The sequence below is a fragment of the Cryptomeria japonica genome, chromosome 4 (genome assembly GCF_030272615.1).
Source record: "Cryptomeria japonica chromosome 4, Sugi_1.0, whole genome shotgun sequence".
NCBI classification, from domain to species: domain Eukaryota; kingdom Viridiplantae; phylum Streptophyta; class Pinopsida; order Cupressales; family Cupressaceae; genus Cryptomeria; species Cryptomeria japonica.
Window position 1 is genome coordinate 686,236,208 of NC_081408.1, and position 16,863 is coordinate 686,253,070.

The 16,863-nt window shown below is 36.8% G+C and overlaps 1 protein-coding gene across 1 annotated transcript; it reads left to right on the forward strand.

Moving 5' to 3' along the window:
- The first annotated feature begins 8,677 nt into the window (after positions 1-8,677).
- LOC131875325 (uncharacterized) lies at positions 8,678-9,250 on the forward strand. The gene has a single exon (XM_059219412.1). It carries the CDS (start codon positions 8,678-8,680, stop codon positions 9,248-9,250), a length of 573 nt encoding a protein of 190 aa, XP_059075395.1.
- Positions 9,251-16,863: the final 7,613 nt, after the last annotated feature.

A 16,863-nucleotide genomic window follows, 5' to 3' on the forward strand; every position in this document is an offset into this window, starting at 1 on the left:
AAGAGGCTTTTATTGCTCATGACAGTTTTCGATAGAAAATTAAAGCCATTACAAAATGTTCATTTGTATCAGACAGATATAACCGTTTTTCACAATATTAAGAATAATGTACGGGATATTGTTATTGAAGGCAAGGAAAGAGAGAAAAATAAGATTCTAATTATGATGCAGTGCATAAAGAGAACGATGGTGGACAGCCATAAAGAAATGTGTGTCAAAACTCTTGTTTTCATGTAAGGAATGGAAATATTCTTGAAATCAGGATTTTTAATTAGGGTTTCATCTAAGGCACGTGAGAGTGAAAAGTCTTGGTTTGATGTAAAGTTTAGTGATAAATAGTTGAAAGTAATTCAAAGTCTGCATATGGGATTGAGTTCTTTTTTATTAAAAATATATGAACAACCTAGACGATTAAACATATATTAACAAAATATTAAAAATTAAATGCTATCAATGTGTGGATGTCTACGTGACACTTGGTCTTGCACACGTGTTGTAGCCTCAGTCCCATGTTTGTCATCCCAAAAAGTTGCGAATATTTTTCCAGATTTGGACTTTTTTCTGCACAACATAAGTCGACAATTACAAGGAAGAAAGGGAATTCTAGATGACACCATGATGATAATAATGACACTATACTAACTAAATTGAATGAAAAGTCGAAATGAACAAGGGAGCCTATTATGAGCTTGCCATACGAATTGCCAAACCCGTATTTAGACTTTTGATCTACACGACGAGTTGATAAGGATTTGAAATGTTTGTATCTAGCCCATGCGCTTTCAGGACTAGGAACTTAAAATTTAAATCTGATGTCTACAAGTATTGATAAATTCGCGTAATGGAGGTCACCCTTGTGTCGGAAACGGCTATCCAGGCAGATAAACTGCACTTTCCATAAAGGTGGTGTTAAAAAAAAATTCTAAGTACACCCTTCTATGGTTGTGCGTTTTTAAATTGCTACATAGATGCTGCCTCTCGTGCCAACTACAAAAGCTACATATTAAAGAGTGTACGATAGTAATGATGAGCATGAAAGTAAAGAACGAGTTTTGAAGAGTCATCTCGAAAGTTGGAATGGAGATGGGACCATGTAGATATTACAAATGCAATATCCTCGAGTGGAGTAGAGTTAAAAGGGCCAATGTTGGAATTTGCAACTTGGTCAAGAAGCCCAACATGTTGAAGGTTGCTAATGAAAAGCGACAAAGAATAGAGTTGCTTGAAAATAGAATAATGTTTGAAAGATTGTATGATGAATTAAAAAATGGAGCTAGAATGGAAGATGAGGCAAGCAACTCGAATTGGATATGGATATCAGGATTCGTCCAAGGGCAGTCGCCATGCATGCTTAGCCAAATCAAGGTGGCAAGATTCCATGAAAAACTTGCTGAATATTTGAAATGTTAGTGGATGCTAGCGTGTTTTGTGGATATTCACGTATTGCGTTGGCATCTAAGTATAAGGAACCGCATGAACACTAGGAATTACAACTTGGCATGATACTAAAACAATAATCACATTGGCTAATACAAAAAAGTTCGAGAGAATATCACATGATTCAAGTTGGCGTTGAGGGCAGGATAAGTCTCGAGGCTAGGAGGAGTCAGGACTAATTGAACTTAAAAACAACAGAGTTATAAACGTTAAGACGAGGTCAAAACATAACATAATAATTGTAGGTTATAAATTTTTTGATATTACCTTTTGCCCCCCAATAATTGTAGGGTATATATTTTTTGATATTAATTTTTTTTTTTCCCAATATAATAGGCCGATGATATTAGGTGTAAGTTATGCAAAGCATATAAAAGGAATGTCATCATAGAAATGATTCCAAAAAAATGGATACTATAGATGAAAATGTGGTAGCACAACACCCAAGGGTATTGCAAAACAAGCATACTAAACACTAAAAAGCTACATAAGTATTAATGTTAGAATACATAAGTATTAATGTTAGAATACATAAGTATTAATGTTAGAATACGATAAAACTTGCAATAGAGGCAATAAAAAATATAAATTGCACAAGAAGAGCATATACAAATCATATATATATATATATATATATAGTCTAGTGCACATATAATACACACACAAAAGGATCATGAACAAACAAAACACATAAGAAACATAATGGATTTGAAGAAAAAGAAAATCTAGCATTTTCTAATGTTCTTTGGTGTTGGAAAATAGAAAGTCATATCCCTAACATGCTCTCTTATTAGGGAAAGTGTGGGGTATGGTTCAAGGTCTAGAGTATCGAGTTGCTAGGAACTATGCAATACCTTTATGAAGTATAACCACTAACATGATGTAGCTAGGTGAGCCTTAAAGAATATAAAAGTAGTTGATAGGACATACATGGTTTAGGATATTTTGTTGTTAGGTGGCTCATATGCAAATATGATAGTAGGAATTACAAGGGAGTGGTGCACTTCGTTGTTTAGGTAATTTTGGTAAGGGTGGCGAATCAAGTAACTCTTTATGCTTTTGACCATAAGCTATTGATAATTTAGGAAGCATGTTAGCAATGCGTGTGCATATGTGTGGAAGCACATTTGAAAGTGCAAATATGCTCTCTTGAGTGGAGGCTTATTCCTTTGTAGTGACATATACTTCTGATACTATTTGTGTAGACACATAAATCTATCCACTAAATTAAATAAATATTTAATATTTGTTTAAAGCACCAATAATCTTCTATTAATTAAATTCACATTTAATTAATTCATTTCAATCCTATTCTTCGAATTTAATTAAATAAATTTCTTTAAATTAAAAATTACTAACTGTAGTCCAAATATTAAATAAATTTATAAATTAATTTAATTCCCCTTTCTTTTCATTTAAATAAATAAGTATTTATTTAAAAATCCTCCCATCCACTTGCATTCTCCTACAAATAAAAGTGGCACCTTTATTTTGAATAAATAAAATATTTATTTAAAAACCCCTAAATCTTCACCCAGTTGCAAAGCCCACTTGCTCACTAACCTTCTTCTAGATTCTTCTAAGCCCTGCTAAATTAGCCTAACCCCCCTTCTAATCACTTGGACAATCCTAACCCCAAATTAACTCTCAACCTATCATCTCACCTTACAGTGACTTAAATGCTTCCCTTGTTCAACACACTAACCCACATGGGTCTTGTCCCTTTAGTCAAGGTCTAACCATGGGTAAACCTTGCACAAGCGTTTACCCATTGGACAATAACTTTACAGTTGGTTAAAAGCTTTATCCAATAACCCAACCACATAAGGTTACCTTCATGTCTCCTCAAGCATTAAATGCTTCTTCCCTTTCCTCTCAAGCCCTCTCATGGTGCCACTTGTCACCATTGCATTGCTGGAAGTTGCAAACATGGATTGAGGATCAAGCCCTCCTCATGCAATCCTATCCCTCCACAAGCTAAATCAATCTTGACCATTCATTCAACCATTTTGCCTAGAAAAGGAACCTCATTCCCAAGAAAGAGAGGAATCATTGAACATTGTTATTATCGTTGTATAAGTATTTCATTTAGCTTTCTCATAGTCATTCTAGTATGAACATTTGCATAGCAATAGAACTCTTCTTTCAACTACATTCAATCCTTCATTTGACATCCATGGCTTCATGCTAAAAAATGAGGGCTACATTGAAGCAAACTTTGGATCTTGGAGAGGAGAAGAACAAGGGAGAGGTAACAAGAGCATCATGGGAGCATCTTAGGAAGTCTCTTCTCTCTTCTTTTCTTGTGTTTATGCTTTATTTACATGCTTTTTAATCTTTTTTGGTATGCATTGGAAGGATTTTAGTTCATTTGTTTTGGTTTTTGGTTGGAAACTAACATATTAATGTTTGAGCTTTGTTTTTGAATGTCCCCTTTTATGTGTATCAATTTGAAAAGGAAGTGTATACAAGGTCAGAGGGGGCTAGAAGTAGGCAAAAATTTATAGAGAAATGTTGTCTAAAATGGTGTTGGCTGATATTGTTTATGATTGACAATATGAACCACATCATTATGTAGTAACTTCAAACTTTTATGAACAATGGAAATAATTGATGATAATGTGGTTACAAGTAGGAATAACAACACATGGACACATTGGATAAGTAAGATGCAATGAGACAACATAAGTTGCTTTGAATTAGTTGATAGTTTGTTGATGGTAGTATAATTTTGTGTAGAGATGCAAATCATTAGCATCACATTAACATAATCTTATCCCAGATTATAGGCTAAAGGTGTCTTATGAAAACCTTATACACGACTTTTGGAGAACATGTGAAATTAAAAACGTATGAAATTTGTGAAAACCTTTCATTAGGGCCCTTTTTGAAAGTGACCTAGGGGCCTATATCACTAAGAGAAGACATTTATTAGTTGATCAAAAGAATAGATGGAATAATAATATAAGGAGCAAAACCAATCAAATGCAATATTTTTTAGAGATCATGGAAATAGTTCCACTATCAAGTTATTTGCAAAAATAGTCACTACAAAAATTGAGGAATGTCTCAAAAGTATCGCAGAGCAAAGCTTGAACATTTTGAAGTCTTTGCTGGCAATACTGAAACTCTCATCAGCAAATTGGATGAGGAGAAGGATACCTTGGACATTGACCCCGACACTGAAGGCACAAGAGATGTTCAAGGACCTAGAACCAGAACCAGAGGAAAAAAGAAAGAGAAGAAGCCTAATAAGGATCTGGATGAACTCAAAGCTATTGCGGCCTCCTATGACCAGTTGGTGATTAAGGCGGAGGACCTTCTGAAGACTCTTTAATTGAATTCTTGGTTTCTGTTGTTTTGCTGTTCCTATCTTATGCTGTCTTTTCTGTTTACTGGTTTGTTGCTAGTCGTTTTGTATTTGGTTTTTATGTTTTGGAACTCTATGATGACATTTCTTAATATCCTATGTTAAAGGTTTCGGGTCCTAAAAACCTGATTTTTCTAATTAATCAGAACATGGTACATGTGTTTGTGGAGCACCTTTGCCATTATATTTCTAGAGTATAGGACCTAAATGTTAATAGGAACATGCATAATGATGACTTTAAGTGATAATGAATTGCACTAATAATATGGGGTGTGAAAGGTCAACATTACTACAATGGACAATATAAATGACAACTTTTGTGAGATCAGTGATGTGTGTATTAGGTGTAGGAAGTGACATGGGGATTTGATTATTATTAATATTAAAATTCAAATATGGAGTTTGCTTAATAGTAAGCCTTGATGAATAAGGGATATAACACAAAGAAATCAAGACATCTTAGGTGATGACATAATATTGACATCGCTTATAAGATAGGATCCACAATGCGTTATGTATCCTCATTGATGAGCCAAAATAATGGCTCTATTTTATCCATGTTTATGTGTCATTACTAGGACATTAGGAGTCTAGATATGTCTTTTGAGTTCAGAACCTTTGCTAAGTGATAAGACACTATATGTTTTGATAATATGGTCATATGACATGAACTCGCTTGATGTATGTTCCTTTTTGATGCAATATAATAGGTAATTATGCTATGAGGAATATCCATGGTAATGTTGCATGTAGATTTTGAATGTTACTCTAATAGGGATAAATAGGCCTATATTTGTGCACGTTAACAATTCCATGCAGGACTAAAGAAGAATGTTGAACCAGTCCAAGATGTTTAGCAATAAAGATCATGGAGTTGCTGGCCGGTAAAAGAGACATCAAGGATTGTCATTGAAAGATTTAACTAGCGGTTGAAGATGGTTCATTATGACTTATCTGAAGACTTTATGATTTCCTTTGCTATATCAGCAAATTTAGGACATAGGTTACGCTAGATTCTCTCTTTGTTGTTCCAACAAACTTTGACTGATTCTCAGCGCTTGTAACCTCACCTTCTTTTTCTCCTTGTTCAATAAAAGCATCCTCCTTGAACTTTGGTAGTGGTATGCTAGGTAGTTAGAAATTTCATGCTTTAAATAATCTCCCACCTTCTCTTGTACGTGGGTTGAAAAAAGAACACTTTCAACATGTGTAATACAGTTCTAGTTTAGTTGAGAGACAAACTTCCAACAATATGTTGTTATGTTATCAAGTACTTTTGGATTAATAAAGATGATACTTTAAGTTCCAGACATTTGATTTAGTTGTTTGGATGCTTACTAAGGGGGACCACTTAGTGAGTATTCCCTTGATTTCTTTTATCAATTACTTTTTCATTATGTACTTAGCATTATCTTGATGACATACTGTTCCTGCAGCCACTGAAATATCTCATGTGACTGTTCCTGCAACCACTGCAAACTGAGTAGGACCCTGTTTGTTGATCATGGATAAAGTCTTGTCTTTCCTAGTTGTTTCTTAGAAGATAGTTAGTTTTCCTTTCAAGAATTTCAGTTATTTGCTTTCAACATTTTCCTTCAGTAACATTTCATTTCCAGCAATAGGAAAGGTGATTGTTTTAGTTTTTCTAGTGCATATACTTTGCAGACCCATTTCAAGTATATGCCTTGGGTTGATAACTAAATGAACCTTCATGATGAAAGATAACTACTTAGTTGGATGTCCAATCCCTAAGGTATGACCTCAAGGTCTAGTTGTTGAACCATTGAGAAGATCAATCATTTTTTGGCATCGTTGCTGGGGATGGTGTCAAACTAGAAACCTTTGTAGCTATTGATAATTGTACTTTGTTTTCAGTAGTTAAAAGTTTTGTTTCCATTCACCTTTGTAGAGTAATGACCTATAACTACTTCTAAATACTATTGCACGCCTAGGAGAAGAGACGCTCTAGGGAGGTTTCTTCCTAACATCCCTTATCTTGACAATCATTTTGAGAAAGCTTATAATCTATTTGAAGATGGAGACCAAGATATAAACCCTTTAGCTGAGTTATTTGCCAACTTTGAGGAGCCAACTGACCAAGAACCTGTTGTAAACCCATTTTATTTGATACTTTATCAAGCAAGGATGGTTGATGCTGCACAAAATCAGCCTAACCAAGCTACCTTTGAATTCCCTATCACTGACCAACATGATAACAACTACCTCAAGAATATCCCCGCTTCAGTTTTCCCTAAGTTTTATGGGCTTGTAACAAAGGACCCAAATAGCTTTCTATTCGAATTCGACATTCTCTGTCGAAACTATGATTATACCACTGATGCTCATAGACTCAAGTTGTTTCCTACTACTTTGAAAGAAGGAGCCCTGAGATGGCTTATGAGTCTGGGGAGAGATGTTGTTGATAGTTGGGAAGCTATGAAAAATAAATTTCTCGAGAAATACAAAGAATACTATAGAAGTGGTAATAGGGGAGATGACATCTTTAGGATGCAGCAAAAGGAAGATGAAAATTTGGAGGGCTACATCTCAAGGTTCTTGTTCCACCTAAAGAAAAATTCAGACCATACTCTTAACCAAGAGTATCAAAAGTTGCTTTTCCTTAGAGGGATCAATGACAGTTGTACTGATGCCTTGGACTTGATAGGAGGAGGAGACATCACTCAAGTTCCTTGGGATGATATTAAGAAGATATGCTAGAACTACTCTCGAGCAACTTTAAAGAAAGGTAGAGGTTATCAAGATACCAAGGAGAAGTCTTCTGCCAATGGAGTTTCAAGGATGGAGATTACTCACTTATTGTCTGACTTTAAGCAAGATATTATCAATAACATGGCCACCCAACTAGACACACTTCAGGCAAAGAAAAAGCACGAGGAGGCAGAGGCAATGTTAGCTGAATATTGCCCTCATTGCAGGCAAAATAAGAGGGACTTCAGGAGCAAGACAATAGCAAATATTGAAAACCAACATGCTCCATTGGAGTTCAAACCTGTTGAATGGGGGGAGAACCAGATATTATATGTTGGACAAAGGAGACCATGGGCTCCACGACAAGGTATGCCACCTGATCCATTATCCTTTAATGGTTCTTATTCAAATTCATATAATCCTAATAATCAATGGCAAAATACTTATCCATCACATTATGGGAATTTTCCTCAGCAAGATTGGAATAACCCCCAAAATGCATGGACCAATTATCGAAAATCTCCCCCTCCTTGGCAGCAAAAGCAAGGAGGTTGGCAATCACCTCAAGGAAGTTGGCAACAAACACCTCAGTGGAGAGGAGGACAACAATGGCCAAATCAATCCACCAGTTTCCTACAACCTCCTCAATAACCCCAAAAACAAGCTCTAATGCCAACACCTAATCAAAATGCTATCACTCCACCTAAACCTAATCAGTTGCTAGCTCAACCTATGCCCAATCTTAATAGTAAACAACCACAACAACAACAATTTTATGCTATTGATCCAAAGCAATACCCTACCTATGTTGTTAGTATTAGTGACATTCACTTAAGTTCAAGAACAACTTTTCCTGCACCTTCGCATCGAGTGATAACTAAGATGCCAGCAGAAGACCCCATTCGACAAATTGAGACAACTCCACCCGTTCCATCAAGGTGGGTGCAACAAGAATCATACACTACACCTCCATTTCCCCAAAGATGGGAAGTAGAGCCAACAAAACGACAAGAAGATCCCATGTTTGATATTGTGGAGCAACTAAAGAACGTGTGTGTTAAGATCTCTTTGTTTCAAGCAATAAAAGACGTTCCAATCTATGGAAAAACAATTAAAGAAGCTTGTTTGAAGTAGCCAGGAAGAAAGAGGAAAGACCCACAAATGGTCCATGTTGTAGGCCAGTTAGCAGATATCATGCTAGGAAAACTTTGTGTACCTAAGTATTTTGACACAGGGAGTCCTGTTGTGGGAATATTCATTAATGGAGTTCAAGTTCATAATGCCCTTATTGACCTTGGGGCAACAATAAATGTCATGACGAAGGATGTGATGCAGAAACTCAACATCACTACACTAAGATCTACACCTATTGTCCTGCAGCTTGCAGATAGTTCTATTGTTAAACCAAATGGTATGGTGGAAGACCTTATTGTAAAACTGGATTCCTGGGAATATCCAGCTGAGTTTGTTATCCTCTCACCTAAAGCAACTCTAGGGGGATACCCTATCATTTTGGGTAGACCTTGGTTAGCCACAACAGATGCCTTCATAAGATGTAGGTCAGGGGACATGACCATCTCAGATGGGATGAAAACTAAAAAGCTTGCACTATACCCACCTGCACAACCTCAACTTGAGCAAGATCAACCAGTTTGGCTAGATATAGAGGAAGAGTCTGATGAAGTCAATACAATACAACAATTGATGATGATAAGAAGGGATCCCTTCTTGTAGCTTCAGGAAGAGGAGGATGTGCTCTCCAATATCTTGCAAAATCAATATGGAGTGCCTGATCATACTGAAGACTGAAATGCAAAAAATATACGTCCCTTACAACTGTTACTGCCAGCTTCTTTTGTAGGATCTCCTGCAGCCACAAACCTATTGCATACATCGAGTGCCGCATGAAATACAAATGCCACACTTTTCTGCAACATATATAATAGAACTTATTAAGCAAGTTGAAGTGACTCCGGATAAATGGTTGAATGTTAATAGTAACCTCACTGAACATCAAACCATGTCTCTAACAAGAGTACTAATGTCTCATAAGGAAACATTTGCATGGGAATACACATATATGAAAGGTTTACATCCTGAGTTGTGCACACACTGAATCTACATCAAAGAAGACTGTAAACTAGTGAGGTAACCTTAGAGAAGAATCAACCATGCATTAAGGGAAATAGTTAAGCAAGAATTATAGAAATTACTAAATGCAAGATTCATATATCCTATGACAGTGAATGGGTTTCACCTTTGGTCATTGTTCCTAAGAAAAATGGAAAATGGAGGGTTTGTGTAGATTATAGGGAGCTTAATGCCGCAACCAAGAAAAATCAATTCCCTCTACCTTTCATTGAGCAAGTGTTGGACTCCTTAGCAGGAAATAATTATTTCTCATTTTTAGATGGTTTTAGTGGATACAACCAAATAAGAATAACACCCGAGGACCAGGAGAAGACAACATTCACATGCCCATGGGGGGCTTATGCCTACTCTATGCTTCCATTTGGCTTATGTAATGTCCCAACTACTTTCCAATGAGCAATCATAAGCATGTTCTCAGATATTTCTAATGATTGTATGGAGATATACATGGACGACTTCACTACCTATGGTGGAACTTTTGAAGAAGTATTAAGTAACCTAGAGAAGACTTTGCAAAGGTGTGAATATGGTGCTTTTGTTCTCTCTGTCTGTCAGTTTTAATTATGTATAAACTTTTTATTATAGCGCTTTTGTTAATAGAATAATGCGTTTGTTAATACTTCGGCACTGTTGTCCGAATTAGCGCTTAGATTTTTTTCACAGAGTAGCGCTTTTGTTCTAGAGAGTTCAAAATTGTAACCGAAAAATTGAATTTAGGCTTGTGGAAGCCCACATAAGGTTTTGGATTTTACTAACTTCTTTATTTGCAGGTTTTTAACAATTTGTTGCAGGTTTTGGAGGAGTTAAATTAGAAACATTTTTTTAGTCTTTGAGTTTAAAATTAATCTTTCATTCTTTTTCAAAACAAAGGGATTAAAATGAACCTCATAGTCTTTTTGGTCCTACTAAAATAAACTTCACTTTTACTTTGGTGCTTAAAAACAAACTTAATCTTTCATGTTTTTTTTAAAATAAAGGGATTAAAATGAACCTCATAGTCTCTTTGGTGCAACTAAAATAAATTTGATTTTCACTTTTAGTGCTTAAAACAAACTTCATCTTTCTTGTTTTCAGGCAAAGGGATTAAAAATCAACTTCATTCTTTTGGTGCACTTAAAATTCACTTTATTTTTTCAGTTTGGTGCATAAAAGGAACCTCATATCTGTATTTTTGCTACAAAGGCTAAACGATTTCATTTTGTTGACTAGGTTTATTTTTAGTTTGTCAAGTGTCCAAAACAGTTTTTATCTTGGCTAAAAAGAACACCATATCTATTGGAGCAACATCTCCAAATAGCAAATAGATCACATTTCAATAAAAAAGTTAAAAAGAACAAGTGTCTTTTGTGTTTGGCACGCTTGTGCAAATATGTAGAGTGGTCCCGGTTCTAACACACACTATCCTCTCCCTTGGCTCTCGTGGTCCTAAGTGCAAAAGAAAAGTGTTAGTATCGCTCTAAATTTTCTATTTTTAAGAGAGGCTTGCCAAGAGACACATCACTCTTGGAACGACCTTGTGTGGTAAATCCTTCGAGCCACTATAGAAATCAAGTGAGAGCGAAAGTTGTAGCCTTGGGTGTAGCTGTTCCTATAGCGTAACTTGTTGAAAGGACATATGGGCCCCACCGTGAGTCACAAGGCTCTTAAGTGAGTCACTGCAGAATGAACTTATGTCCAAAGACATCGAACATTACTAGATACCTCTTATTTTTAGAAGCCCACCCATTCTATTGATTGAGGATATTTGTAAAAAGTTTAGTGCAAGAGCATAGATGGTTTTGCTCCCAAGATACTCACCATACATATTTCCTTGAGTAGAAACAGGGCTTTTTGAAAGGCTACTTGTAACTTGATTAAAGTGGCGACTCCCCCATCATAGGGATCACCTATCTGTTATGCTCACACAAGACTTAGTATATCACATCCTTACCTGCCACGGTGGGATACATAAGGTATGTAGTACCAAAGTCAAAGAAATATCAAGTTGTCTGAAAATATCACAACTGGCCATTATCTTAGGGATAAAAACTGTTTGAGTTGTCTTTGTCTTGTTTCAGGCCAATAAAAATTGGGCCGACTTTAGGCCTAGAAACATACATACATTTATAAGGGTAAAAAACAAAAGTTCACTATTGGGTTGATTTAGACCCACACCTGTTGTGCCTTTATTGAAAAGGGGCAAGACTATGTGCTTGTGCGCTTGATGTATTTTCTTGTCAAAGGATTCAAAACAATTGAAACAAAGTATCCATCCAACAAATCTACATCAAACATTGATCATTTTGTATGACCATCACTCATATCTTGAGAAAAAGAAGTCTTCATCAAAAGACTAAGTTAAAGAAGAGACAACTTGGTTCAAGGGCCGTTATCAAGAAGAGGAAATTTCTCTATATCAATAGTCAACTCTTTCTCTCACATAGAGTATTCTTGCGTCATATGGGCTTGTACCTTAAGGGAAAATCCAACTAATTTGACAAAGAGCCTTTGAACAATAGAGCTTTCACTCAGTACAAAGCTTTTGATTATCGAAAGAACAAAGGGGGCAAGATCAATCCCGCTTTCTTTCCTAAAATTTGTATCACATACAACGAAGTTCGAGAGGAACCACCAACCCCTGTAAGAGAGGAAGAAGTAGAAACCTCCTTCATAACGAAAGAGTTTTATTGAGACACATATCCTATCCACTTTCACATCCAAACATCACAAACTCACTCAACTCTCAACACAAAGAGGTCTCATCCTTAGTCCTTTCAGATATTGCTTAAACAAACCAACAAATCACTTTTAGGATGTCTCTACATCTAGGATCAATCATCCTAAGAGGCATTTCTACACATCTAGATAGGTTAAAACTAGTTTATTAGTGCATCCTCTCATTACTAGGTAGCTTGGATTATAACACATCTAAAACTTTGCTATACCTCATCACATCAAATTGTTGAAAAACACAAAAGCAATTTAAAAAGAACTCCGTTGACATCCAACCTTTAGTATTAGAGATCTATCTTCCACCAAATATTTCAAAAAACTTGTCTTCCATCAACCATTTCATCACACTCTCACCATTTCATAATCTTGGAAGACCACCTCATAGTCATTTTTCACAAACATCAAACTTTTAAACCATGGCTCAAACAAGAGCAATGAAAAATCAACAACCAGAAATTGAAGAGGACGAAAACATCAACGATTTCATGAGGCCTTTGGAGGAGGCACTAATGATGAAGATCCCAACACTCCCACTCCAGAAGACATGGAAAGAGCACAATATATTCCAAAATTCAACAGAGTCTTTGATGAAATTCTTAGAAACAATGCCAATGCTCATTTCTTGAGACTCGCTCAAGAGGGTGCCAAACTTCCCTCCAATTTTGATACAACACAATTATGACAAACATCCGAGCAACATATCCCACGATGGTGGAGGAGGTAGAGACTACTTCCTCTATGACCCTAATCATCAAGGGAATCCTCCACCTCCTCCTCCTTCAGAAATAGACACGTTGAGGCAACAAGTAGAAAATCTCGCCCAACAATTGAACAGTGGTGTGAAGACCAATCGATTCTCACTTAATGACATTTGTCCATATCCATTTGATAGGAACATGCTTATGCCACCTTTTCCACGAGGGTTTGAAACACCGAAATCTGAAAAATATAGAGGCAAAGGAGACCCTAGGGACCATGTGCGAGAATTTCACTCCACTTGCTTAGAAGTGGCCTATGAGGACACATATTTAATGCACCTCTTTCCTCAAAGTTTGGGAGGTACAACCACACAATAGTTTTCATGACTGCCGGGTGGTATTAGAACATTTGAAGAACTGGTCCAAAAATTTATCGCTCATTATGCACACAACATAGAACGTGACTTCACCATGGCAGATTTGTGCAACACAAAACAAAAACCAGGGGAGTTGTTCTCAACTTTCCTACAACGGTGGAGACAATTGTCTAGCAAACACTCTCTTAATCTACCTGAGCAAGAATTAGTGAAAATTTTCATTTCCAACTTAAATGATGAAATGGAATTTCATTTAGACATGAAGGGCACAAAATCCTTTGAAGAAATGATAACTCAAGGGCTCAAATGTGAAAGAGCCCTCATAAAAAAGGGACTTATCAAAATTTATAATGAAAACAAAGATCATCCTCGTCCACACTATAATAGAGACAAACCAAAATTTTGGAACAAAAACAAGAATGTTGTCAGTGACAGGATAGTGGACGCAAGAACAATGAAACTTGCACAACCCGTGGTTAGGTTTAAAAGACAAAATCGCCCTCCTAACAACAACACCAACAATAATCAACAAAATCAAGGTCGCAATAGACAACAAGAGGAACCAAAACAAAAACATCAAAACTACAAGCCCAAACGCACATATACGCCCTTAGGAGAACCTATCGAAACAATCTTATGCCAATTAATATCCTCCAATCTTGTGACCTTACCAAAAACATCCAATTATGAACCTCAAGTCAAACCTCCATGGTGGCGAGATCATGAACATTTTGAATTTCAGTAAGAGGGCATAAAACAAGTAAATGCCATCAGCTAAAAGATCTTGTTCAGGATCTTATCAATAGAGGAGAAATCAAAATTGAGGGACATGACCCAAAAACATCCAATGATGATCACTTAATGTTCAAAAATCCACTTCCATCACATGATCAAAGGGGTCCTTCCATCTCAGGGAGAAACACAAATGCCACAACCAATTACACACAAGCCGCATACAATTATACCGTGAATCACCTTTATGATGCAGATGAACAAGTTACAACTCTTACCATAAAAGATCAAAATCCCACATGTAACGTTGTTACGCGTTGTAGCAAGATTACTATTTGAGGGGCATCACCAGGAACGACACCCCTCCCCAAACAATATAATCTTGTAGAGAAATTGGATAAGACGCCAACCCTCATCTCCATATTAGAGATTTTACGCATATCCCCCTCACCTAAAACAACCTTGGACCAAGCTCTCCAAGAAGCATCCGTCCCCGCCAACCTCAACACAGATCAATTTCAAGCCATGGTTGGTAGTCTAAAGTCATCACCATGTCTCACTTTTACCGAAAGTGACAACACATCCTTCCAACAACCCCATAATGCCTCCCTCCATATTGAAGGGTTTGTAAACCAACATAGAATTAAGTGAGTCTTGATTGACAGTGGAGCCGGTTTAAACACATGCACCTTGCAGTTAGTCACATCATTGGGTTATACAATAGAATCAGTGGATGTCAGCAAGAAGATAACCATGAAAGCATATGATGATGTAGAACGTTCTTCCAGAGGAGCTGTTATATTACCCATCAGGGTTGGGCCAGTGGTGAAGCATATAGTTTGCCAAGTTATAGACCTTCCTTTGCCATACATCTCTTATTAGGGAGACCTTGGATACATTTCATGCAAGCAGTTCCATCTACCTATCAGCAATGTATCAAGTTTCCACACAATGGGGTAGAAATTACAATCCTCGGTAATGCTAATCAATTTGCATATTGTAATAATATTCACCATCAGCCAAACATCACCATACCTAACAACAGGGAAGCTATCACTTCCTCATCATAGGCTAATCCAACCTCTCTTTCCAGCTTAACAACCCCTACACCAAAATAGGAGAAATTAAAAATGAAAATGGTTGAGGAAGGTCCCAGTGAAGATAATCTTAGGCAACTCTTTTGTGATGGGCAGTTACTCACATCCCCTAAAACTCATGGCAAACCCCAAGGTTTACTTCAATCACCGCTGGCCAAAAGAACTTGCACTTTGGCACAATTCACCCCTAGTAAAAGTCAAGAGGAGGAAATCATGGATGAAGACTTGGCAGAATGGATCTACACAGACCCTCTCAACAAAGAAAGCTCCAAGGCTAAGCTCCCCATTGACAAATATGGCAAAGGCTTCACTATAATGCAAAGAATGGGCTATGACGGCCATAGTGCTTTGAGACCTTGCAAGCAAGGATGACAAGAGCCCTTACAACTTGATTTGAAACCAAGAGATAAAACTGGACTAGGTTTTCAAAGAGAATCTGTTCCTAAGCTTCGATTCAAAGGAAAACCCAACAAATCTGTGTATCAACCAATTACTCCAAGGATGCAATCCTTGACTATATCTGGAACACCAACAACACCAACAACCCCACCTCCAAAAGTACATAAGCTAGTAACTAATGCATTATTCAATTCAAAAGACATCCTGATTTGGTACAATAATCAGGTGCTAGAGAGTGATTCTGAGATAGACTCACATGAGTGGGAATGGGATTTAGTGCATTTAAATACTTTAGACAAAGAGGAAAAATCGCCTCCACCACCTCGTAAGGATATACCAATTTATGGAGAAGCATGAAATAATTTTTTTTTCAAATTCTAAGCTAGTAGAAACTTCCACAAGCCCTATGTCAAATCCTATGCTTGAATCGGAAAAGGAGAGTACCATCGATGAACTTCACGCCTCCATATTAACCCTCACTGATGCCTCTTACGAACTCAACTTAATCGATGAAGTGATGCCTATCATTCATCCTGAACTCGTTGAATGGAACCAACCAAATCCCCCAGGCCTTGACCATTTCTAAAACAATGAGGAACTCATAGAATTTCTAGAATTACAGGATAACATACCAAGCAAAGATCATAAAGTTGGGTTTTCCATTGAACTTAACAGTGCAACATACTTTGGGACAGATGCAAAACCTTTTAGTTGCAAAAATATTACAATAAAGCATGGATCTTCTAGTGAAAACCACACGGTGGAACTTTTTGATCCCAAAAGAGTAAAAACAAAGAGTGTATCCAAAGTTGAAAACCTCTCCGAGGCGCCTGAGGATGAAAGGTTTGACATCCTCCCCTTTAGTACGAAACATGAGAGATCAACCATCCTGATAGAAGAAACAAAAGAATTCAATGTGGGGACCCCTGAGACTCCTCACAAAATACATTTGGCATCTCTATTAACTCCTGAGGAGGAGCCAAAATTTATGGAATTCTTCCAAAAGCACCAAATCAACTTTACCTGGTGTTATGCAAACATGCTTGTTTAGATCTAGATTTGGTCATACATCACCTAACTGTAGCAAAAGGAGCTAAACCTGTCAAACAAAAGCTTAGAAAGATACACCCACATATTGTCATTCTTGTCAAGGCTGAACTTAAAAAGCTCTTGGATGTTGG

What these genes read in the sequence shown, in the direction of transcription:
- LOC131875325 (XM_059219412.1), top strand. Translation starts at nt 8,678, where the DNA reads ATGGTCCATGTTGTAGGCCAGTTAGCAGATATCATGCTAGGAAAACTT.